This window comes from Chrysemys picta, chromosome 2, assembly GCF_011386835.1.
Source record: "Chrysemys picta bellii isolate R12L10 chromosome 2, ASM1138683v2, whole genome shotgun sequence".
Classification (NCBI taxonomy): Eukaryota; Metazoa; Chordata; order Testudines; family Emydidae; genus Chrysemys; species Chrysemys picta.
Window position 1 is genome coordinate 279,647,401 of NC_088792.1, and position 27,114 is coordinate 279,674,514.

General features: G+C 42.8%; 1 protein-coding gene across 1 annotated transcript in view; it reads right to left on the reverse strand.

Moving 5' to 3' along the window:
• Positions 1 to 5,348: 5,348 nt before the first annotated feature.
• KCNK9 (potassium two pore domain channel subfamily K member 9) overlaps positions 5,349 to 27,114 on the reverse strand; it is a 122,169-nt gene continuing 100,403 nt past the window's right edge. Inside the window, exon 2 of the mRNA XM_005291040.4 lies at positions 5,349 to 6,845. Within this exon, the coding sequence (XP_005291097.2) occupies positions 6,004 to 6,845 (842 nt within the window). The 3' untranslated portion in view covers positions 5,349 to 6,003. The remainder of the gene's footprint in view (positions 6,846 to 27,114) is intronic.

Here is a 27,114-nt window from a genome sequence, read left to right on the forward strand (position 1 = left end):
GTCCATGCAGAAGAAAGTCCTTCGCTTAGGTTTAATATTCATCTTTTCCATTTGTTAATAACCTAGAGGCTCTCTCAGAGTCTTGACGTAACAGCCAAAGCTGCCTTCCATAGATGTCTCCTTAAAAACACTGTACTGCAGGCATCTCTGCAAACCTCACAAACAAAGTTCTAGCAAAGCAGCCCCGGTTAGATCAGCCAGTGGATTTCGTACATAGTAATAAAGACTAAGCGGAGGGTTACGCCTGCACGGTTCTATTAAGTTTCCTCTCTCATTTCCACATCACAGCATGCTCAGTCAAAACTATTTCAGGCCTGCACTGATCCAACTGATTATATAACAACTCTATTATCCTATCATATTACATATTATCATCAAAGAGAAAAAAAATCAAAGTCGACTGTGGGGAGCTAAAATGGTGTTGTTTTGATAAAGAGCACATTGGTGTGACATAAATAGACTAATCTGATTTATTATTATTTCTAATGCTGAATAATGTGGAGGAGTGGGGAAAAAGAGGCATCTGAAAATGAGACTGCATTGCAAAATGATCATGCAAGTCTCTATGAACTGTAAAGACACTGTTTAGTTACTTGGAGTATTATGAAGTCTCGTTATAATTAACTCCACTACTGCATGCCTGTACCCAATCAGAGCTTTCCATGCAGCGATTTCAAGGGTGGGAGGATAAAACTATTGCTTTGGTTTCTTTCAAAATAAAACAAAAAATCAAGGAAGCACACAAAAAAAAGATTTATATAGAGAAATATTCAAACAAAAGATTTTGTACAATGAAAAACAGAGTGACACAGAAACAGGCAAGAGTTTATATAGAATCCAGAGAGCCAGAGATGGAAAAGACACATCAGATCTGCCCATCCCCCTTTACAGGGTGAATGTTATGATTAATGCGCCACTGAAGTCAATGGGAATTCTCATGGGAGTCAGGATTTGGCTTTTTTGTGTATGATTGTATTCTATACAATGTTTCCTCTAGTACTTTGTCCATCCCAGTTCTAAATTCCACACACAAAGCTGGACAAATATGGCAAAAAAGCATCCCAAAGTGTATTTTAATTAGATTTCATTGTTATGGTTTTATTATTATTGTTTGTCTGCAGATGTTCATACAAGTGAGTTTTTCTATGTGAGAATGGTCACAAAGCAAATGGTCCAAGATGACCCATGCTGGAAGTGTTTGGGCAGCCGTCATGAAATCGCTTTGATTCTTCCCCATCCACTTTACAAAATTTTCAGTCAACCAATCAGGGAACAGAAACAACACCATGTAATTTGGGTGATCAGTCATGTACCATAGAATCATAGAAATCTAGGGCCGGACGGGACTTCAGTAAAACATCAAGTCCGGCCTCCTGTGCTGAGACAAGACCAAGTAAACCTACACCATCCCTGAGAGGTGTTTGTCCAGCTATTCATAAAAACCTCCAATAATGGAGAGTCCACAACCTTCTTTGCAAGCCTATTCCCTTATAGTTAGAAAAGTTTTCCTAATATCTAACCTAAATCTCCCTTGCTGCAGATTAAGCCCATTACAAACCATTGATAACTACTCTTTGAGTATGGTCTTTCAACCATTTGCAAACCTACCTTACAGTAATTTCATCTAGACCACATTTCCCTAGTTTGCTTATGAGACTGTCATGTGGACTGAATCAAAAGCCTTACTAAAAATCAAGATATATCACTTCTAGTGCTTCCCCCCATCCACCAGGCCAGTAACCCTGACACAGAAGAAAATTGAGTTGGTTTGGCCTGATTTGTTCTTGACAAATTCAGGCTGGCCATTCCTTATAATCTTATTATCCTCTAGGTGCTTACAAACTGATTGTTTAATAATTTGTTCCAGTATCTTTCCAGGTATCGAAGTTAGACTGACTGGTATATAATTCCCCAGGTCCTCCTTGTTCCTCTTTTTAAAGACAGGTACTATGTTTTCCCTTCTCCAGTCCTCTGGGACCTCACTGTCCTCTCTGGGTTCTCAAAGATAATTGCTAATGGTTCTGAGCTTGCTTCAGCTAGTTCCTTAAGTACTCTCAGATGAGTTCCATCTGGCCCTGCTGGATTGAATACATCCAATTTATCTAAATATTCTGTAACCTGTTTGTTCCCTATTTTGGCTTGCATTCCTTTCTCCTTGTCAGTATTCATTGTGCTGAGTATCTGGCCATCATTAACCTTTTTAGCAAAGACTGAAGCAGAATAGGCATTAAACACCTCAGCCTTCTTCAGGTCATCAATTACTACCTCTCCGTTTCCATAAATAACTAATCGTGAAGAATTAAAAATAGCCGTGCAACAAATAGTGTGTGAATATAACCCTTGGGCTGAAATATGTTCACAAAAAGACCCAGAGTTTGAGCTGCAATTGAAGAGCAATTGCCACAGTTCAAGGAGGCATAGTGCCAAGGTTGCTTTAAACTACCTTCATACTTCCCTTTATTCTACACCAATATACACTGGCCTGGGCTGTAGGCAGACTTAGAGCAGTGTATGGACTGCTCTAAGTGGTGCCAGCTACCAGGAAATCACCTGGACATGTTTATGCCCCGGTCATATCTCCCTTTCCCCCACAGGAAGAGGCATAGGGGCAGCTATATCCCCACGGCTTTACATTTACTACTTGATTCTGGGACTGCCTCCTTCAATTGTCCCCTGTTTTCTCTACCCAAAGCATTTCTTGTCACCCAGCATCAGAGAGTGTACCACAAAATACACGCCGACATTTTCATCGCGTTCAAGAGGGGGATGAATGCACAGACAAGAGGATTCAGCTAACTATACTACAAGTGCTCGTACAAAAGGGGTCTTATAAAGATTTTATAGAAGGGACTGGTTTCAAAATGTAAACAAAGACATGAAGATCGTATTTAAGATAAGAATACCAGAAAGATTTTGGACAGATTTACAGATCTTTCAGGCAGAAAAACCATATCCTAAGGCACATAGATACCCTCTTTCTAAATAGTGTCCCCCAAGACACACATTCTCTCTTTACATTCAGAGATTTAAGGTTAAAAAGGAGTGTTATAATTATCTAGTCTGTCCTCTTTCATAACACAGGCCATAGGAATTTGACCCCGTAATTCCTGGATCAAAACCATAACTTCTGGTTGAGCTGTAGCATATCTTAAAAAGACAGACAGTCTTGATATAAAGATTTCAAATGATGAAGAACACACCACTTCCCTAGGTAAGCTGTTCCAATGGTTAATTCCCCTCACTATTAAAAATGTGCACTTTATTTCTCATCTGAATTTGTCTAGCTTCAGACAGGAGAATTTATAACTTCTCAGTTAGAACACATTACAAACATTGAACTTCTAGAATTCAAAACCTTGTAGAACTTTTGACAATTTAGTTCCATTTGTCAAGAGATTTTTTTTCCTCCCTTAATAAAAAAAAAAATCCAACATTTGTAAAACTTTTTCAAGTTTTTTGAAAAAAGTTCTCCAAGCCAAATTCTCCCCTCAAGGACAGGCAGAATTTGAACATTCAGAGCTTTGTGAAACCAAACCTTTTGGTGATTTTCTTGGATTCCTAACATACATACCAGATATGCACATTGTGTACATACAGATTATTCCTTAGTAGCAAAAGCGGACCACAATCATTTTCACTTTTGGGAGGCTCTTAGAATAGCATCACAAACAAAAATATATGTAACAGTGAGTCTCAGAAGACCAGTAGATCTCATGTCTTGAAACAGATGTCTAGTTCATAGAGGTGGATCACAGAATGTTAAGACTGCTTTCCAAATGTCTACTGGTTTCAAAGCTTCTAACATCATCCTAAGTCTTAGAGTCTATTGGGTACTTGGAGCATGTCACTAGTAGGCTTGTTAATTATGTACACACAGTACCCATTAACACTAAATAAAAACATATTTCCCATAAATTAGGCTAAAATGTTCATTTCAGTGTCATGGTCACTCAAAACTCTAGTTTAGTATTTCACGCATGTTATGGGAGGTTTTAGTGTGCAATACCAGCATGATTTTGCAGAAATTCCCAGAAGAGGAAGTCATAGAAAGCTTTCAAAAGCTGTGGATAGTTGTGTGTTATAACACACTGAAATTACAGACTTTGACTTTACTGAATGATAAAAGCCAGGAGAAGAGAGTTGAAAGTAGAGGTCATTACTATCATCTGCCCATTAATGCCCCTGACAAATAAACCATAGGAAGGCAGTCAACATCCCATAGGTGCACACAGCTGTTGAGGTCAGATCTGAAATGGAGGTTTGCATGAATTTGAGAAAACGTATTATCCAGATACACTTAGAACTATATATGGGGGATTATTGCTTTTATATAGAAAGTATATGCTAGTGTAATCGGCAACAGAGATGATTTGTGCCAGATAGATAGATAATCCTTTTTTGTACATTGAATTAACCCTGAAGGCATTTTAAAAGGTAGGATTATTAATTCAGACACATCACTGTACCCTGATATGGGTCCCGATCCTGCCTCCATTGAACACAAAGACAAAACTCCCAATGGACCATATCCTGTTTGCATTTATCATTACAAACTTCCACTAGCATCAGTGGGAGTTGGACCAGGACCTAGAATTTGGTTCTGTAAAGTCAGTTTGGTTCAAATCATTAGTTGGGTGACGAATGATCCCAAAGGAAAAATTTCACTTAGTGACATCATCAGCCTTCACTCCATCTGGCTAATGCAATTTGCTCCCGGTATAACCCTTCAAAACACCGGAGTGCAACTGTTCTTGCCACATACAGGCACATACTTCTGCCTTTCAGACTAGCCAAAAAGCAAGACCAGATCTACTACTGCAAGTTCCCAGTAGGCCAAAAACGATCAAGATACTGTTCCTTGAATTCTTCCTGAGACCAACAAAGGCTTTCCACTATTTACAAATCAAAAGCATTTGGAGACAATCATCATCATTATTTTTTTATTTATTTAAAACAAGGAATGTTTTATATTCCTATTATATAAGAAAAAAAATATACATCCGCCTATTTATACCCATCCTCATCCAAGCATTCCAAAAAATATAATTCCTATTCATGCAGGTAGTTGCTGCACAAAAAATTAATAAAATAATAGCCTTCATAATAATAATAATAATAATTTTTATAAATAAGAGCAAAGTAACAAAAAAAACCTCTATAGTTCCAACAATTTCCCCAATTTCTCTTAAAAAATTTACTTGCACAACAAATTGTTGGAACGGTAGCACATGGTGAAAGTAAATGTAGTTAAATCAATTATATTATTTGCTTTTGATTATTAATTCCATTGCTAGTTTTTCTTGTGTTTTTTTTATAATGCATACCAGTTTTACAAAGTGCATGCTTTATTTTTATTTTATTTTATTTTTAATTTTGAACTGGCAAGCTAAAATGATCCATCTTTTCCTGCCCCCTTTTTTTTTTTAATGTTAATACAATCTAAAATCTAGCATTCAAAAATTGATCATGATACACCTGATATATTGACTGCTTATGACACATGCTTGACTTGGCAAAAACAAAACAAATTGGCTCCCCCGTCCCCTATTCTTTTGGAAGCAGTCTAAAAGTTAAAAGCAGGCTGGAACACAATTGCTTCAAGGGGAAAAAAATTAATACCTGATGCATTTTTGTCACATGGCACTAGTTGTGGAATTGCACACACACACACTCAACACACACGCGCACACGCACACAGCGACCTGCTTGAGAGGAAAATAGTTTATTAGGTCAGGAGTGCCAGTGGCACATGAAGGCTCCCAGCTTTGTGTGCAACTTTGGATTTGGTACCCACTTCATGTCACCTCGAATCCTCTGAAATCCACCGAGGGGGTAATGTAAGGCATACTTTGCTGGAACAGAATTAATCCATGCTTCATGCTCAAGAGCTGAGTCTCAGAGGAGGACTGGCTTTTTCTATTCCCTTTGGCCTCGCTCCGTCTCACTCAAGAAACAAAAAAGGTAATTGGGGAAAACAAGTAAAGCAAAAGAAGACAAATCACTTTAAATGGACTTTCGCCTTTTCATCAGCCTGTGGTTATCTGTAAAGCTGTGCAACCCAGGTGAGATGGAGCTAACAGGAGATGGGAAAAGGCTGTTTTTTAATGTGCTTGGTGAGATCTCTTCTATCTTGTAAGAGATGGAGTGAAAGTACTGAGGATTCAGCTTGGAGCTGAACGAATTTTGGTGAGACACCATCCGGCTGGTGTACTCATGGGACCTGTAACACATGCAGGAACAAACTGACTGAAGGTCTGTTACTTCGGCCTTGTACCGTGGCCGAACATGCTGGGCATCCTCTTGAATGTGAATAATCATGCTGTTGCGGTTCCCTGCCAGGGATGCCCGCTCCTCGGCATCCCGTCTCTCGTCCTCACTGTTCATGGTTAAGAACCTGAGAACAACCAGATTTAGAAATGCCCCAATGACTGTCAACCCCACTAGAATGTACATAAAGCTAAAAGCCACATAGAGTGGCTTCTTTTGGAGGGCCCCTTTGGTCTGCAGGGCCACATAGTCGCCAAACCCTATCGTAGTCAATGTTATAAAGCAGTAATAGTAAGCATGGAAAAAGCTCCAGTCCTCATATTGGGAAAAGGCTGCTGCTCCAATGCAGAGGGTTCCCATGCAGGAGAAGAAACCCACAGTGACCATGTTTTCCATGGAGACATCAGTGCTCCTCATCCCGCAGCACTTTTTGATCCGTTTCAGGAGGTACTTGACAAAGGTGTTCATGCGCTCGCCCAGGCTCTGGAACATGACCAGCGTCAGTGGGATCCCCAGGACAGCGTAGAACATACAAAAGGCTTTCCCGGCATCCGTCCCTGGGGCGGCATGTCCATAACCTGGAGAAGAAAAGGAAAAGATAAGAGAGTCAGCAAGGAGGGGGAATTCGTAAAGCTTCCTCATCATACCGGCAGCGCAAGTCATTAACAAAAATAACTCAAGCACCCTGTCAACACCCACGTCTTCCCCAGGCATCATACTCTTTCTGGAGAAGTCAAAGCCACCTCTTTCAAAGTCTTTGGAAGGCACAAGTGACTCCTACATTAATGAGGACTTATTTGCTGCTGCAACAGTGGAAGTGTTCAGCCTGGGAGTTCATGAGAACACTGCAGTGATGAACTGCCCTATTGTAACAGGGGGCTCCCAAAGCCAGCGAAAACCCTAGGTGTGCATATGCCTGAGGAGAAGACTGGATGAGGGAATGGAGAATCTATTCCGTTGTGTTCCAATTTAAATAAAAGCCTTGTCCTTGTAAGCAAGCAAGAAGAGTGGCAACACTGCTTAATGGCAAACAAAATTATACAGAGTTCATTTGCTGGAGAAGTTTCACTTCCTTCCTGAAGGATTTACTATGGTGTATAGCATAACATTCAACCTCCATAACTGGAAATGGTTGTCTTCACCAGGGCATTTAAAAAAAAACAAAAAAAAACCAACACACACATACACTTGATACCTGGCATTGGAATCTGGTCCATTGCAAAGGCAGGGGATTTTGATGGCCTCAAAGGTAAGTATTCTCTGGCAGGAGTGATTCAGCAGTATCCAGAGAACCATCAGAGGTAGAGAAACCATCCCAAACCTCTCTCCAGTTTGTTGGTGGAATTTTAACAAGCTTCTCCTAGGGACCCTGTGAAAGACACTCATTGCTCGAAGATTGTAGGGTTTTGAGGGGAGGGTTAAGGCTTGCACAATTTTTAATTATAGAGGAATGCACAATTGACTCAGATCCTTCTATTCTTACTAGAAATGGTTGGAACTATCATTATATCAGGTGACTCAGGGAGTCCAGGACCCGGTATGTGGAATGTTTCATGTTATATTAGTAGGGATATGAAAACTGGTTTGCATTGAGTGAGAACCTACCCAAACCTTCACCCAAACCATTGTGACTTAACTTTTTCACCCCACATTGTTGCACAAAATCAGTACTTCCTGCTAGGAGTGGGAGTGTGAAAATACCTAGATCCCTGCGCGGATACAAAATTTGTATCCGCACCCAATCTGCAATCTGCAAACAAAGTCCGCAGATATCCATGGATATAAAGCAGATATCCACAGAATTGCAGGGCTCTAAAAATACCTCACGAGAGAAAGACCTAGCAGCAATTCTTGTCCAGTTTCGCAGTCCTAAGAGGTTTCACAGAATCTAAATGTCCTATTTCCCACTCCATTATGTTGGGGAATATGACTGTTCTGGAATCAATGGCGAGACACAGGTGTAAAACTGGAGTGGAGAATCAGGCCTATAGATGGTCATGACCTAGTGAGTCATCTAATCCATCTCCTTGCCAGTGCAAGACACACATGGGAGGGCGGGATAAAGGTCTCAACTTTTAGATACTTATCCAGACTGAATTTAATCTCTAAGTGTGAAATTCACTCCCATGCAGAGAGATTGCACAAGGTCTTACTCACCACCTATTTTCCACTTAAGCCCTCCAAATAGGAATGTAGATGGTCTCTTGGCCCTCCACACAGGAGTGAATTTCTTTTGACATTTCCCCAGTCGATACTGTAACCCTACTCGGATATTTTCAGTCAGACTCTTGGCCCAAAAACTACTCATTTGCAGTGTGCACAGTATGAAATGCAACTAGTAGTTAGCTACACTGCTGCTGGTAACGGTAGTAAATTGTCCTGCACTTGGCTACTGATGCGATGAGCTAGTAATGCACTTTCACCCGAACTCAGTACTGAATCCCATGCAAAGTAGAAAGAAACACTGGTCTAGAAAAAGAAACAACAACTAGAAACTACATCTTCAAAGAGCCAGTAACAACCTTTATTAACTCAACTGCTAGTTGCTGGCAGCTGGATGGGGATATAAAAACAAGTCTGCAAAAAAAAAAAATAGAAACAAGTTATTTTTAAGATTACAGAAAGAACAAATTGATTCACCTGTTGTACCAGACCTTGTTTTCAGCTCTTTACAAAGAGCAGCTTCCAAATTTCCTGGGGGAATAAATGCCTCCCATAGATTGATGCTGGATTTGTTCCACCTGACTATCCCTCAATAAAGGCTATAATTGCCTCTCATTACTAAGATCAGCTTTTGAACTACAGGGGTGTTAATTAAAGCAAGGACATCTTCCCATTTTATAGCTTTAGTTACAGCTGATAAAGAGGAGGAAAGCTTCAGAAAATGTGATTTTCCAGATGGTGACAGAGATGGCAGTTGGTAGAAACAGCTTTCACTTTGGGCTCTAAAGAAAATGGTTAGGGATGAAAAAAGATTTCCTATGAAATTGTCCAATCCCACTCCTTAAGGATCCAGAGAGACAATGTAGGAAGATTATAATAAATTAATATTATGCACTTACAGAGCATCTTCCATCCGAGTTTCTCAAAGTATTTGACAGACCCAGTAATTAATTCACTTACAATACCCCTGTGAGATAGAGAAGCATTCGTAGCCCCATTTTGCAGGTAGGAAAGGTGAAGCACAGATAGATGGTGACTTCTCACAAGGTCACACAGCTAGAAAGAGAATGCTTACTATATAACTTTAGCCATTAGACCCTACTCACTGCATCAGCGTAGGTTTATACAATTTGATATGTTATATCACAGTTTGAACATAAACACGTAGAACGGAAAAGGCCTTTTTTATTGAGATGGAATCAGACCCTTAAAACAGGTTCATGAGTGCTAGGCAAAGAGCATTTCTTTAGTGCAGACAAGGCCTTGGAGCATACGTAGCTCTGTGGCACTGACCTCAGCGATTAACCGTGAAATGCTCTGAACTTTACAAAGCAAAGGCAAAACTCTCATTTGTTTCAGTGGTGCAGAATCAAGCCATAAACACTGTAAATCAGCAAAAAGCAAAGGATATTAGTTAAGTGCTTTAAGTTTTAATAATGTAGGTCTGAAATTTAAAATGGGACACTGTCCCTTTTAATTTCAAACTCACTCAGAGGCCCAATGTCAGAAGCCAGAGAGGAATCAAAGTTTGCCAGAAGAAAGTGGAGGATAAACAGTTTCTTACCTGTAAATAGTGTTTCTCCAGTGGATAAGGTCAGGCTCCAACTAGATGGGTTTTACTTACAACAAGCCTCGGTGGACACAAGCGACCACTTCAGTAGCAGAAGATGACTGCCTAATAGGGTGACCAGACAGCAAATGTGAAAAATCGGGATGGGGTGGGGGGTAATAGGAGCCTATATAAGAAAAAGACCCCAAAATTGGGACTGTCCCTATAAAATCGGGACATCGGTCACCCTACTGCCTAAACAGGGTGTCTAGAGACTCTTGTTAACTTCCCCAGCACAAAAGCCACTGCACTTTACTCAAATATGAAGAGAAGTACTTACAAGTTGAGAGATGAGAGACACTGGGTTGGAATGAGCCTGGTTACAGAAATAAAGGTGTCTGAAGACACATGGTATTGGGTTTTCAACTTAGATCATTTTCACCACCCTGAAAAGGGTGTGAAGGTTATGCAGAGGACCCTAGGACCATGATATTGAGAAGACATCCACTTAAGAAGCTAAGGGACTGAAGAAAACCAGGGGACTTGGGCATCCACAAGAAAGGAGAAGAGGTGCATAAAGGTGACACACCATGTCTACACCAGGGAGTGGAGCTCCTTCTGCCAGGTTAGAGTTTCTGCTTATTCTGAATGTGAGCAAGTTCGATGTGCCTGGGAGATGAGCAGCAGATAGAGGAAAGAGGTTTTGCTCTGCTCAGCTGAGCAGTAGGATCAAACAGTAGAGAAGCCCAACTCGTGGAGCCTTAACTTGGAGCAGGGCCATATCTATCTAGGTATCTAGAAGGCTCCCATCACCGCAGTATCTGGAATGGCAAAATGCAAGGACCTGGTTAACAGCAGGCAGACATCTCTGAGTTGGTGGACTGGGAGAGTGATCCCTAACATTTAAAGAGACATTACCAGATGGAACAGGGGGTGTACAAATGACTGTCACCTTGAATGGTAGGAACAAAGTGGCTTCCGTACCCATTCTTTCCCTGTTATGCCCAGATGCTTGCTTAGACTTCACCAATGGGATTCTTCAGTTGTGTCCTGGTTTGGAGAAGGACAGTCAGGCATGAGGAACATGTCGTGTCTCAAAGTGTTCTCCCTGTTTTGAGCCAATCTGTGTCAATTGCAGTTTCCTCCCCAGCTACAGCTGAGGCGATATGGAGGTGTCCGGTTCCTCAAACAGTCATGCAGAATGGTTGAGAGGTTTAGTCATGAGAGGCAGAGACTCGGGTCACCACAGCCTCATCCCAAATGGGTCACTGAGTTATTTTCTTCTTTGCTGGCTCTGGGGGATGCCTCTGGTACTCAACAGCACACTAAGGACAATTCTGGAAAACCAGCGAGATCTAAACACTCTCGTTTGCTTTGTTCTTAGCAGAGTATAACTTGGGAGGCTTGAGGCAACCTGCTTTGTTCCATTAAGTTGGCTGTTCCATTGCTTGCTTGTGCCCTTTTAAGTACAAGGGAAAAGAAAACCCACTTAGTTTGAGGCCGGCACTGTCCAGTCAGGGAGAAATACTTGGTTACTTTCCTTTCAAGCTTCTAAAAGAGTAGTACAGACACGGTATTGGCATCTTAAAGTCCCACTCATCCAACAAGGTGAATTCCATTGGATCACATTGAGTTCCTGTGAGAAGACAAATGCTCCCAGGACAGCTGGGAGTATTAAAGCACCAGCACTAAACAAACAATAAAATGTAACTGAGATTATGCATCTTATCACCTGGAATAAGCAAGTCAATGATAATTGGTATAATAAATTAAAAGGGAAACAAATCCTAAACATTCCCAGTGCAGCATGTCTACACTGTGGCCACCCCATTTAGACCATTAGCAGTCCAGGGCACAGAGTCTGTGTCTGTACTGTGTCCTGTGCTCTCAGTTCTTTGGACAGGCATGGCTGCATCCTAAACCCTCGTACCAGACCAAGCACATGGTCAGGGCTTACCAAATCATCCTATTAAAAATGAAACGTACAGACAACAAGCTATTTGGTATTTGTAATCAGTGTCAAACCCACGGGGAAGCTGCAGAGCTGCTAGGTTCATTCACATTTGCACTCAGTTTTTAGACCATCTTGAGTCTTGAAGCAGCACAGCTCTCGGTGTTAGTCAGGGGGGAGAACTGTTTCCTCTGGGGAGCAGGATTTATTGCCTCTTTCCTTCTCATATCATTCACTGCAGTGACGGACACTTGGCATCTCTCACCGGGCCGTCTCTTCTTTGACAACAGCATGTGCAAAAAATGAACTGCGCCAGCCCCGTGACTCAACCCTTTCTTACTCATTCTGGCTGCAGCTCCGCAAGGCAGATCATGAAACGGGAATGATGGCATTTTCAACTCAGACAGGGAGGCATAATTCAGATAAAAAAAGCCAAGCTGATGTCACAGGTTCACGTCAGAGGTTTATCGACATCAGGGAAAGTGCCCTGGAGAATTACCGGCACTTTTCTGACTTCAGCGCCACCACTTCAAATGGAAGGGAGAGGAAGCCGCATCCTTGTCATTGTAAAGATGAATCCGGTCGACGTCAGGTTTGGCAAGGGGGCTCTGGAGTTGGCTCTGCTACCAGGCTTGCTGTGACCAAAAGCCATTCCCATCTGCTCAGTGGCAGGTGTGAAGGGAGCTGGTGGGCTTAAAGGGAAGCACTATCGCAGCCGGCATTCTCAGAAGACAGGCCGAAGACTGAATGAACCATGGTGACTGAACTCTCTTCTTGCCCTTAGAGATGACCCCTTTGAGCTGGAGGTGCACTGCATAGAAACGTGCACTGCTGCCGTCCGTGGAACACATTTGTTCTGGGCAGATTTCAGTCCTCAGGGCTGCCAATGATTTAAAAAATGACAGTAAGTAACAGGCCCTGCCCAAAACCAGCACAGCAAACTGTTATGGCCCAAAGGGCTTCCCAGCACCAGTGGAGAAAGGTGTTAATCCCCTGTTAGCGAATCAAAGGGGTTCACCGTTCTTTTTCCCAGGCAGCCTTTCAGTGAAGAAATCCATTTATTCGGCAATGTTATCATCCACTGCCATAACGCCTCAGGCTGTGCGCTCATTGGAGCTCTTTTTAAAAGGATGGGGCATGATTGTTATTGGATGGGAGACATCCAAGGAAAATCCATGTGCTGGAGGAAGCAGTACTGTGTGAGGACAAGTTTCCCTAGATGCCAACATAAGCCAGTGACCCAACATGGTGCTGGGTGGCGCTGTGCTCCTGGAGCGCCCATCTTTCCCATCTTCTGACCACCTGAGGTTATTAAACATCCCAGGCAATTTTTTGCAAGATTGGAGGGCTAATCCCAATTCCTGGCTACCTTCCTGTTTGATTATATTCTGCTGAATTAAATTTCCCCTCCAAGTTTCCGATGGAGTTATTACTCTCCCTGTCTGTTGCGTAGCATAGCTGCTGCGTTCCACCCCAGATGTAGCTGCATATCAGTGATGACTGGAGTGATATCCAAGCCAACTAAGCTATTCAGCCACCCAGAGAAAAGAAGGTAAACAAATCAGATTCCTGTCAGAAAAGCAGCAGCTCTCCATCTGATCTGTGCTCTGAGTCTGGTTCATCTGGATGAAAGATGCGTTGTTAATATAGCCATCCTCCCTGGCATTCAAGCACACAGTCTGGAAGTTACTTTTGACTCCTCCCTCTCCCTTGTCCCATGTATCCAAGCCATCTTTTTGTTCATCACCTAGCACAATGGAGTCCTGGACCATGACCAAGGCTCCTAGGCACTGCAGGAATACAAATAAATACAAAACAACAATATCCAAATCCTGCTGCCTTTTTCTTCCTGAACATCTCCAGGATCCACCCTTTTCATTCCCTTCCTACAGCCAGGTTCAAGCCCTCATTATATCTTGTCTCAACTACTGCTACATCCTCCCCTCTGGTCTCCCAAACACATGCATTGTCCACCTTCAGCCCATATAAAATGCAGCTGCTAAAGTCATATACCACAACACAATGGCTCTCTCTCTCGTTACAGAGTGACGTGGTGCCATGTGGCGATATCACACACTGCTGTGAAGATGTCATTGTCACAGATAGGAACCCTGCAGAGTTTGGGGAAAGTCCACTGCCACCTTTATGTAAAAGTAGGCCGGTACAGCATACCAGCAAGAAGTAGCCGCTGCTACTGGCCCATACGCAGCCAATGTTAAAATTTGCCACCACCCCCCACCCCTGTCAGCAGCCCTGCCGAGAGGGACCATAAGTCGTCTGTGTTACTTTCATCTCTGGGGGTGGGTGTCAAAATCTTAGAGGTATCCCCTATGAAGATACCTTGTATGAGGGTGGCTCAGTTTATAACAACTGCTCATCTTTCCTCTGCTACTATACAACCCACCTTCCCCAGTAACCATGCTTCCTCCCAGGATGCTTGCTACAATCCACTCTGATTCATAATATAAGTCCATATACCTGTTTGGAAATTACACCGAATAGTTCATGTTATATCAGAATCCACAGGGCGCAGCAGGTGACTTGTGTGGCTTTGTTTTCACTGGGAATCTTTCTTGTTGAACTTGAATCATGTTTTTAAGTTGCTCACATAAAACAAGTTTAAATGAGCCTCAGCAGAGACTTGGCTGGATCTGTGGATCCCTCCAAGAGACAGGCAGGGACGTAACAGGCAGGAGGAATGGGCTGCTTCTCCTCTGATCGGCTAAGTTATATGTCAGGTGCCAGCCTGAGCCATTATTCTTGAGGGCGGGAGGCCAAGCCAGATCTCTGTACATCATGAGTCATGAGACAGTTAACTACCTCAGCCTACAAAATTACCCCAGGAGCAGGAATGTCTGTAAGCAAATCGGAGAGACTGAATCAAACGCCTGCCAGCAAACTGAACAGATGACAGCAAAGCAGCAGAGATGAAACATTCCCTCAAAAGATAGCTAATGGCTGCTGTGTCAGCACATCCCTGTCCTCTTCAAGTCACGGGCTGGTTTCTTCAAAATCTTGTTTCCTCAAGCACTTTTAGTTCATGTTATGGCCTAAATTCACTGCACAGAATCTTCTCTACCTAGATCTTCCCTGGCTTATGAAACTTGTACCTTCTGTTTTAGCAAGGCCTGTCTAGTTATTGTAATTGTTTCCTTTCACATATCTCTGTGTAGCAACAAGATGCCCTAAGTGACAACATTTCCAATCCATGTAATGTACATGTGCTACGCACGATAAGTGGTGGCATGAATACCCTTGCCACGACTGTTACACACACATATTAACAGACTTCTTGTTAGGTGAGCAGCAAAGAACATAGGCACTTAAACAGACACTTGAGACAATAAATAATGCTTCTGTTGCTTAGTAAAGCTAGCCAAAAACAGGTTTTTCTGGACAGCTGGGGGGAATAACAGGGGCAGGCCATCAACCAAGAAAACCTGCTGCACGGTGCTAAGCAGAACTCCATGAATCAATAGCCCCACCTGATCTCAACTGCTGTGCCTGCCTTTGGTGGGAAGATACATTTCTTAGACAATCTTTGGGTACTGCCCCCACAAGCAGGGCCGGCTCCAGGCACCAGCTTCTCAAGCAGGTGCTTGGGGCGGCCGCTCCGGAGAGGGGCGGCATGTCCAGGTATTCGGCGGCAATTCGGCGGATGGTCCCTCACTCCGCCTGGGAGTGAAGGACCTCCCGCCGAATTGCCGCCGCAGATCACAATCGCGGCTTTTTTTAGATTGCGATTGCGGCTTTTTTTAGATCGCGATCGCGGCTTTTTTTTTTATTATTTTATTTTTGGGGGTTTTGGCTGCTTGGGGTGGCCAAAACCCTGGAGCCGGCCCTGCCCCCAAGGGCCACATTCAGGGCCAGATTTAGAGGCAGGCAACCCAGGTGACCACCTGTGGTGCCACGCTTGGGGGGCCGCCAAGCTCAAAGTGCAGTTTTTGTTGTTAGCATGAATAAATACAGATGTACAGATCCTAGCATGCACACGTATTGTCTTATATGACAGGGATAAATCGTGCATGCAAATCATGCATCAAAGTCGTGAAATGGGCTACAAATGCAATAGAAATAAGGTAGTCAAAAGTTTAACAAATGGAGAGGGGGCGCCGAAGACGCTCCTCGCCTCGGCCACCATCATTTGGTCTAGGACTGGGCTGGCCACACTGATATTTACCAGTGGCTTGAGGGCAACACTTAATGTGTGTAAATTGAAGCCAAGTGAAGCCAAACTCTTTTTTAACATGGGGCTGTAGACCATATAGACTACAGGTCCACTTCTATCGAGATGGAGTATTGCATGCAAAATTCAGAGGTCCTTGTATATTCCCTGAGATGGGACTGCCTTTGAGTAGACTCCCCAGTGCTTTTCTAGGTGGTCAATGCAAGCAGCGCACGCAGCCCCCACCTACAGCCCACCCCTGCTTCACCCGTAGGTCTTTGATGGATCAGCCTCCAGAGAAGACAATTGCAAATAGTGCTTTAGAGGCAGCATTCACCCTACTCTGTGCCATGCATTCAGGGGGTGCATACATGCAGGTCAGACAATGTGGCCTTGTAGGTAAATAACCAATGTATTTTGAGGAAAGATGGAGCCAATGAGATGAACTGGTTAAAAACAAACCATTAGAAATGGGAAGAAAATAGTGAGCAACTTCCAAAAAAGGATTAAAAATAAAAATATCTTGCTTTTCAATTAAAAACCAAAACCTAAATAATGCAATTTTTGAAAACCAACACATGTATATTGGAGCGGGGAGGAGGGTTGGTTTTTCATCATATAACTAGAACATTTTGAAAGAAATGAAATTTTTCTGTGACAATTTTTGTTTTCAAAAAAGGCTGTTTAAAATTTTTTTGAAATGACAAATTTTGACTGGTACAAATTATTGATACCTATTTTGTAATAGTAAGTATGCTGGGCACTGTAGGCTGTAACCCATCATCTCTATTACTTCAATTCTGCTGTATCTCATTATCTTGTACATTTTCTTTTTTACTGACAAGGTAAGAAATAACTGGGACTGCCAACAATTCTCTTTACCCTTTAATAAAAAACCTAATAAGTAAAAAGGCCAATGTATCTGTTCTTTCACACAATGTTCTTAGAGTACTAGAAATCAGAAGCCTATTAGATAACCTAGTCCAGCTCCCAGACAAAGCAGAATGACTCCCTTACGTATATCCACTAGTGTTTTGTCCAATGTCTTGTCTAGTCTGAAATATTTCAAGTGACAAGGTTAGTTCAGAGGAAGCCTATGGAAACTAAGGGCACAGAGCCTGTTTCTCTCATTTGGCACTCTCTCTCTCTCTTTCTCCCCCTCTCCCCCTGCTGTTTCACCTCCATTCCTCTCATTGTGTTTGCTGTCTCATCTAACTCCTGTCACATATGAGAGCAGACATGACTAGCAGCAGCTTCTTTGTTTTATCTCACAGGAGACATGGTAGCTGTATCTCCCCAATGGCATGATGCTGCGTATAGAACTCGGACTGTTGAGAGCTCAGTGCCGCAGCCAGGATTGGCTTGGATGTTTCATGACTAACCATACTCTTTTGAGGCTGAATGCCTACTCCAAAGGGGAGGAAGATAGCTCAGTGGTTTGAGCATTGGCCTGCTAAACCCAGGATTGTGAGTTCAATCCTTGAGAGGGCCACTTAGGGATCTGGGGCAAAATCAGTACTTGGTCCTGCTAGTGAAGGCAGGGGGCTGGACTCGATGACCTTTCAAGGTCCCTTCCAGTTCTAGGAGATAGGATATCTCCATTAACTTAACTTAACTTAACAAAGCCAATTCTGTTTCGTCCATCATTTTCCCTCTCTATGGCCATCATCCAATATGTGCCAGAGCCACACAGGGCAGGCTCCAAGGAGTTCTGGTGCAACATCCCAAGCAAAGTTTACGGAATATTAATGCCGCTTTCCCAGGGATGGATGGATGGAACTACACCTGCAGGACAAAGTGCTCTAATAGCTCTGCTCCGCACGGGTGCCACGGTAGGACACACTTCTCCGCTGACAGAAGCAGTGTATTCTGTTAAGTCCCAATAATAATGAACACATCACTTCAAAGCCTGGAATGAACATTAAACTAATCCTCAGAACCTCCTTTTTTATTTGTTGCTGCTGCACCTTGGGCCTGATTCTCCTCTGCCTTGTGTAGTCACCTCTGCAAAGCAGCTATTTGGTGGCTTCAGACCATTCCCAGAGGACAAGAGTCCATATGACAGAACAGCCATCACAACGGGTATCTTGCTGACCTTTTCTGCAGACATGCCCTGAACGGAAAGGGTGTTGCAACTGAGCTGTGCCCTCAACACTAGCCTCCCCAGGGCAGAACTGAGCACCAGCGTGAGGCACCATGAGGGAAAGCTTCCAGTGCTAGGATACCAGCCTCCCCCAGACTGTCCACCAGGGAACTTTCTCCTGACTTCAATTCACTTCCGAAAAAGAAATAAACACTCAATAGCAACAGCCCCTCCATCCATTCTAGGGCTCCCACCTGGAGACTCTGTAGTGCTGCCCTGGCACCGACCACTGTGGGGCCTGCAGCTTCCAAGTACTAAGGGGCTGGGAAGAGGGGGGGGGATTCCTTTATCCAACCGTACAAGGGCACTGGCATTTCAGGGATGGGGCAGAGATTTGGGTCAATTTAATGCTGCTAATCAGATCATCCTTCCTGACTCTTTCCTAAGCCGACCATTATTTTGCTCTGGATTTCCGGCTGGTCAGTTGTTGACAGTTTGTCAGGACTACAGCTGAGCCTGGGCAACTTACTAAAGAAATAAACAATGCAGCAAATCAGCAGCCAGATGCCCTCCCAGGATAAGCTCACTTTGGACTCAGTATACACCGGGGGGGGGACTTGGAAGAGCAGCCCAGCTGGCATGCTGGATTCTTATAAAAATAACGATCCTCCAGTCACCAGGATGGGGGAAGTCACTGGATTCAATGGCAAAGGGAAGGAAGCAGCTGACACTGAGTCTCTGGGTTCAGAAGACTTGCGTGCATCACAGTATGGGCTATTTAACCATTTACAGCAGTAGGGCCAGATTCTCCACTGCCTTGCACCTTGTGCCATCATTTGCCAGCGTGGGTGCAAAATACTAGGATTCAGATTTGGCAGCATTTGACATTCCCTTTGCACTGATGTAAAAGACTGTCCAGAATGCAGGGCAGTGGAGAATCAGGCCTGTAGCATTTCTGAGTCCAGTTTTTCCCCACTCAGCTCACATTCCCTCCATCTGACGGTGTTCTAATTGTTGTTAACGAGCTCAAAGCACTTTTAGGAAGCTGAATTCATATTTCGCCCTTATATCCCTTCTCTCCACTTGCTGCTCCTCTTCTTTCTCTGAAGATGTCACCAGTTTGATTCATGGGTCACATCACAGACATTCCCAAGACAAATCATGCCTAGAACAAGATTTCAAACTGAAGCAAATCATAGAGACAAGTAAGAAAAGATCTATTACGTCATGTTGTCCATTCCCAGGGCCAAGTGCTGGCTGTTCCGTACGGTATATTCTCCAGGGCTTTGTCGAGTCTTGTTTAAATGTTTGAAATAACAGGGCTTCTGCCATTTACCTTAGGAGATTAGTCCACTGTCCAATAGATCCTGCAATCAGGAAGTCTTTCTGCTATGCAGCTATGTTTTCTTCTGTTCTTTTTCCCATAATTATTACTTCTATACCCCCATATCCCAGACACAATTTCTCTCCTTCCTTGATGTTTAACTCCCTTGAAATACTTGTAGATAGTTATCGCCTCTCACCATAGTCAATAAGCTTTATATATTGAAGAATTCATGGCACAGTCCTGCACTGAAATCAGATGTTTTACAACTTTAGCTTACTTATGCAAATGTAGTTTTTAACTCTTTCCCCACATGCAAATCCTTTCCTTGAGCATTCTTATTACTCTTTTCTTAATTCCCTATAATCCTTCAGGATCTTTCCAGGATCTTTCCTAGCAATGTACACAGTCTGTCACATGATGACTTTGCCTCTGTAGCTCCAAAGGGCCACGTCTTTTTAAACTATCCCATTGCATTACAAACTCATACTGAAATTGCCATTCATTATCACCGCTAGGTCTTATTTGTCATCACTGCTTTCCAAGAATCTTCCTCTCCCTGCACATCTGTGATGCAGACTAAGATTTGTGGCCCTTGATCAGATATATATAGGGCAATAATAATGCGGAATCGCAGAAGAGAATGTCCAGCTTGCCTGTTTCACCTCGGATCACTGTTTCATTGAACACGTCACTGAGCTATGTTTAGAATGAAAACAAGTATAAGTTTATTCAACAAAGAGTAGAAATTCAAGTGATAGCAAGTAAAAGTATTGGAAACAGATGGTTACACATAAAATAACATCATAACACACAATCTAGAGCCTAGATTTAACTAGCTACTTTCCTGTCTTATACAGCAATGCTCACCCAAAGTCCTTCCCATGTTTTACAGCCAGGCTTGGCTCTGCTTTTATGTCCATGAGACAAGTCACCCTGTCAGCTTGCCTCCTCATAAATCCGATCCCCTCCTGCTGTTTATTTCTTCCTGTAAATTTCCTCTTTTAAAGCCTCCGCAATCACTCAATCAGCATTTGGCTCAAGCATCCACAGGGCTGGATTTACACCTTACTCACCCCTCAGCACGGCATCTTCAGTGTCCCCCCCACCCTCCTCCCGCCTACAGCTGAGCTTCACGTTGCACACAGTTTTAGAGAGGTAAGGCGCCCCTAGAACGCCGATGCCCCTGGGCATGTGACTACTGTGCTTAATTGGAAATTCAGCTCGGAACATACACTGTGAGACATATGATGCCCGGCACACACATGACCAGACAGAGGGATAAGCGTGTGTTATCTCCTATTTGAAATGAACCTGTATGAGACCAGGAGGTGACATGTCTTAACAACAGAACTTTCAGTCTAGACACATAACTCCTTAAATATTATCTGTACACACATTCCACAACCATTACGATGTCCAGTGAGCTACTGGCTCTCAGTAGAGACCTCACATGCCACCCTTTAGTGAATTATTATGCACATATTCAACCCAGAGGATCCACGTAAATCTCTGTGCAACCCCTGTGCCCTCTGTCAGTTGGCATCAAGAGGCCCCTGGGTCACAGAGTTCAACTTGCTCAGAATTCAATTGTGATGTGCTGGGAACCCTTCACAAAGGCAGGAGCCTAAGTGTCTCATGTCTTGCACAACTCAGCAGGTCCATTTGATTGGTATGTCTTAGTAAGAGGGTGAGTACTTTCAGGACGGAATACAGGGGCTTGTGGGGTAATGATCCCTGCAAAGTTACAAATGAATTGAGCTTCTTCCCATCTTTAACTGGTCTGAGAAATGTAGACTGGAAGCTGTCTGGAAAGCTTTCACTGAAAGGGTCTCAGGTGTTGACCCTTAAAGACCCTAGTTAAATATGTGTTGCCAAAAGTAACCAAGAAACAGAATGTTTTAAATGTCAAATAAAAATCACTTCCTGTCTCCATTAAACATTTCATCAATACATGTGATGACATTATCCTACTGGTTCTCCTGCAGTCCACAGAGACTTACAAAACGAAGACTGAGGAGAGATAGGATTGCTCTCTATACACCAGAGAGATAAATACCAGGGAGGGAGAGGAGTTATTTAAGTTATGGGCCAATGTTGTCACAAGAACAAATGGATATAAACTGGCCACCAAGAAGTTTAGCTTGAAATGAGATAAAGGTTTCTAACCATCAGAGGTGTGAACAGCCTTCCAAGGGGAGAAGTGGGGGAAAAATAATCTGACTTGTTTCAAGACTGAGCTTGATAATTTAATGGAAGGGATGGTATGATGAGACTGCCTACAATGACAGATGGCCCATCCGTGACTGCCATTAGCAAATATCTCCAATAGACAGAGATGGGACACCAGATTCGGAGGGCTCTGAGTTACTACAGAGAATTCTTTTTCAGGTGTCTGGTGGGTCTTGCCTACATGCACAGGACTAACTGATCACCAAATTTGGGGTCAGTCAGGAATTTCCCCCTGGGTCAGACTGGCAGAGACCCTGAGAGTTTTCACCCTCCTCTGCAGTGTGGGGCACAGGTCACTTGCTGGTATAGACTACAGTAAATGATGGATACTCTGTAACTTGAAGCCTTTAACTCAATATTTGAGTAATTCAGCCAGATGTTATGGGCCTACTACAGGGGTAGGTGGGTGAGGTTCTGTGGTCTGCAATGTGCAGGAGGTCAGACTAGATGATAACGATGATCCCTTCTGGCCTTAAATTCTATGAGTCTTGATAGTCTTCCGTGGGAAGCAGTGTGGCATCACTAGCTGCCTTATGGAGCCTAGTAAAACTAAGTACATCCAGTTAACCCCCTTTGAGAGAAGCAGGCTGGTAATCTACAATAGCAAGAGAGGCTGTCACAGGCGGTCACAGCTCGCCTATGATCTCTGTAAGATACTGATATTTTCTCTCTATTAGGCTCCTTCTTTTCAATTAAACTAAGATTTATAAAAGCATAACAATTGCCTTCATAGGTAGTTTCCAGTGCATTTACAGGCTTATCTTGTTTTATTTACTGCTGTAGCCACCATAAATTGCACCCCGATAAAAAAAAATCAATCTTTGCAAACTCTGAGAAGAGGTCTTTATATGCATAGATTTTGAGTGTGGTGTCTCCTCAGCTTTCAGAGAGACGCTATGGCTTTCCACATTCAAGACGAAGGCTAAAGGAAAGGCTATGCAACTTCCCTTCACTGGGCTTGGGCTGATCTACACTAGAAAAGCCATATTGGCATAACTATTGGGGTGTGATATTAGAACAAGTCTTGTGTGGACGCTGTTATACTGGTATATCTTATATCACGTCCCAAATGGAAATAAGCAATACCAATATAAACACTTTTATACCAGTATAGCTGTATCCACATTAATGGGTTTTGCCACTTTTACTACACCAATATAGTTAAAGCAGCAAAACTTCCTAGAGTAGACAAGTACTAGGTTAAAGGAATGGAATGGTGGGTTCACTTCTAAGCACGCTGGGTGAGGAGGACCATAAAGCAAAAGGGCTAGAATGGCTCTGTAAAATGGGGATAATAGACTATTAAGATTCATCTGCTATTGGAACTGGAAAAGGTTCAGAAAAGGGTTACAAAAATGATTAGGGGTGTGGAACAGCTTCCTTATGAGGAGAGATTAATAAGATTGGGACTTTTCAGCTTGGAAAAGAGAGGACTAAGGGGGGATATGATAGAGGTCTATAAAACCATGACTGGTGTGGAGAAAATAAATAGGGAAGTGTTGTTTACTCCTCATAACACAAGAACTAGGGGTCACCAAATTAAATTAATAGGCAGCAGGTTTAAAACAAACAAAAGGAAGTATTTCTTCACACAACACACAATCAGCCTGTGGACCTCTTTGCCAGAGGATGTTGTGAAGGTCAAGAGTGTAACAGGGTTCCAAAAAGAACTAGATAAATTCATGGAGGATAGGTCCATCAATGGCAGGGACGGTGGCCCTAGCCTCTGTTTGCCAGAAGCTAGGAATGGGTGATGGGGATGGATCACTTGATGATTACCTGTTCTGTTCATTCCCTCTGGGGCACCTGGTAGTGGCCACTGTCAGAAGACAGGCTACTGGGCTAGATGGACCTTTGGTCTGACCCAGTATGGCCATTCTTATGTTCTCAGCCAGTTCCAATATTTGCAAGCAGTTGAATTTCCCAGTTTGGAGGAAGCTGCTTTTTTAACTTTTTGCTTCTTTGTTGCCATCCTGTCACTATGCTCAAGATCATGGTCAAGAGCTAGCCAGTGGGCAGACAGCTCTAGGCTTTGAAAGGCTTCCTGCAGCTACTGGAATGGTATTAAACACCACTGTCCCAGGTTCTAGTTTCTCCAGATCAGTGACTGCTTCCCTCATGTCAACAGTCAGAGAATTTATTTTACCCTCCTCTGAAGGAAAATCTCCCAAAGTAGTCTCACTCTTGCTGGCAAATCTAGATTGCACTGCTGGGCAACTGAGTACTTGCGCAGTGAGACCAGTCATTGTTTCCCCAGCAGCTGTACCTAGCCTCGAGCAGCAGCAGTGCTCTGACAGGCAAAGCCCAGCTCATGGTCACTCTGCATAAAGGCTCAATGGTGATTCAATCAGATTTACATAAGGAACTGGGTCAAAAAAAGCTAAGTATATATCATGAATGAAATGAACAATTTTTGTTGTGTTCAAAAATCTTCTTTACATTTTTTGTTTTTTCAAAGAAAATGTTCAAATTTTTTAAACTGTTTTATTAAAAAAAGCAAAAAAAAATGTGGTTTTTAATTTAAGGTTTTTGTTGGTTCCTCCCTCCCATTTCTCTCCCAAAAACCAGAAAATGCAACAACAAAAAATACAAAAATTGGAAAGCCACAATAAAACTGTTCACAATTATTTAAAACATTTGCAATGTTTTATTTCAAAAATTCTCATTTAAAAATATTTTGACCACAATGAACATTTTTCACAAAAATGTTAATTTTGATCAAAAAGGCATTTTTGTTTTGAAAAAAAGTGAATGGGAAAAGGTTGACCTGTTCTATTTATATATAACTGGAGCCAAGGAGGCAGTGGTAAGGTTTGGATTAGGCTTACCCAATCAGGATTCATAGAATCATAGATCAGAGTTTACCTACATAGAAACATCTAGTGACATTAGTATGCTGGTATAATTATATTGCTGTAGTTATACTAGTCTAACCTGGACACTCTTCTTCAGAATAATCGTAGCATTTTTTAATTAGCTTAGAACAGAAAAAAGGCCACTATTGTCCCCTTCGGTTGTTGTACTGGTGTAGTAGTGCTGGTAAATTTCCCCAGGTAGAGAAGCCTTGAGATCTTTTAAACTGTTGTCATGAGATTTTGGCCTCAGTTGACTGAAATCATTTCAGATAGTCAATTGTGTGAGATCTTTCACACTCCTCAGATGTGGAAACACCAGGTTCCACCTGCATCCAAATGAGAATCAGAAAAATCAGACTCCTTCCAGTTTGGGATCCAGCCTGGAATCAAAACGGAAGCAAAAGTTGATATAGAGATTTGAATCCAGAACCCACTTCTCCATCATTGTAATCTGAATGGTTTTAGACCAGAATGAGCCATCTGTAAACATTCACAGAACCTTATTTTGATCTCACTTAATCTGGTGTAAATCAGGAGCACCTGCACTGATGTTAATGGATTTATAGCAGTGTAAAACAAGTAAAAATTAGATCAGACTTCAGACCACTATCCCAACAATTAATTGGAGACAAAGCAGCGCTCTGATGCTTCGAAGGTGAAGGCTAAGAACCAAACCAGATACTGCAAATTGTTCTCCAGCAAATGACCCATGGAATGCAGGCTAGGATATGTGCAGTATTGAATCTCAAAACTGACAGACAATCCCAATTAGCTATTCTAAATGCCAGGAGGGTTCTACTTTGCCAATATGCTTCTAGTTACCAGCAAAGCCTTTCACACGAAACAAATCAAGTGGGTTTTTTCTTTCTTCTTTAGGGTTTACAAAACATCAAGCCTTTTCCATGCCAGACACACACAACCTACTGTAAGCTCATGGGAGGCAACAGAGTGAGACACGCCATTTAATGTACCTCACTAGGCATAAGCAGAGTAATCCATCATTTTTGTTTTCCATTTTCAGCGAATAGGAATAGACAAACTGGCTGGGCTAAAATAAGAAACCATCTTCCAAAGTTTAGGTCAAAACTCTAACCTATTCCTTTCTCTTTAAAAACCATTCTCTTAATCTTTTTAACCTCATATTTTTCATTTTCTCTCACTTCAGAGTTCCTGGGTTCCAGGTAGAACAAAAAATCAAATGGACAAAATATTTCCTTCTGGTATCCATCACTGTCATATCTGAGGTGCTCGATAGCATTGATTATCACAATTATTTATTATTTGTATTGCTTTAGTACCTGGCAGCCCCAATCATTGTGCTTGGAGCTGTACAAACACACAAAAATTATGGCCCCGATTCTTCATAAAATGCCTGTGAAGCTGGGCATTTTCATCCTCCCTTTACAGCTAGAGAATGAAATGTGTGTAGGAGGATGTGTCTGGGAGGGATGGGATCAAACAATGAAAGTAAACATTGAGACTGACTCTCAAGAAAGACTGTCTGACAGGGAAACGTTCCAAGCAATAATTTCAAGGACAATGGAGTAAGCCCATCACTCGGGACATTTAAACTTAACTTGGGTGAAACATAGGGACCACTTCTGCATGTACAGGGAGATTGGGTGAGATAAAACAATAGGTCTTTTCCTCTTTGATTTCTAGAAGCCAAATTCTCCTCTAAGTTTCATCCTCTGTAAACCCAGAGTGATCCCACTAAATTCAGTGAAGTTACTTAGGATTTGCAATACTGTGACTGGCAGCAGAATTTGGCTTGGTGATTGACATTCCAAACCCACGATTTAGTCCCCTGAGTTCTCCCTCAGGCTACACAGCACAGTACCAATGATATCATCGCTGGCAGACAGAGGGACTGTAAAATATGAATATTTGGCTTCTACTTGACACTAGCTGAGCCTGCATCTAACTAGCTTGGCCAGAGTGAGGCCCCCTTTCAGCTCAACTGGCAGAACAGACACCTACCATGAGGGACGCAGGTTAAGTTTGAGTTGTGGGAGTGTGCAGGGCACCCAAGTTATGAAGCTGGTGTTTATATGGAAGGAGCAACGCTTCTATGTGTTTGCTATAGAGTCCGCCCATCAGATGCAAAAATGTTTATCTTTTCTTTTTTAATTCTGCAAGTGCACATCGTGGTCAACCCCACCCCCCCAAACACTGCCCCCAAGATATACCACACTGTCCTTCGGCCAGGGGTTCTCAACCTTTCCAGACTACTGTATCCCTTTCAGGATCCTGTCTGAAGCCTGAGCCCTGCCACCCATGGCTGAGGCCCAAGCTCTGCTGGCCAGGGCTGAAGCATGTTCATTAGCTTTGTGGCCCCCTCCGTTGCGTGGGGCCCCAGGCAATTTCCCTGCTTGACACCCACAATGCCAGCCCTGCACTTGTGACCCCCTCAACCTATCCTGTGACACACACACACACACACAGACTCATGATCCCCAGGTTGAAAAACACTGATCTAGATGAGTTGATGTACCTCCTGGAAGACCTCTACATACCCCAGGGGT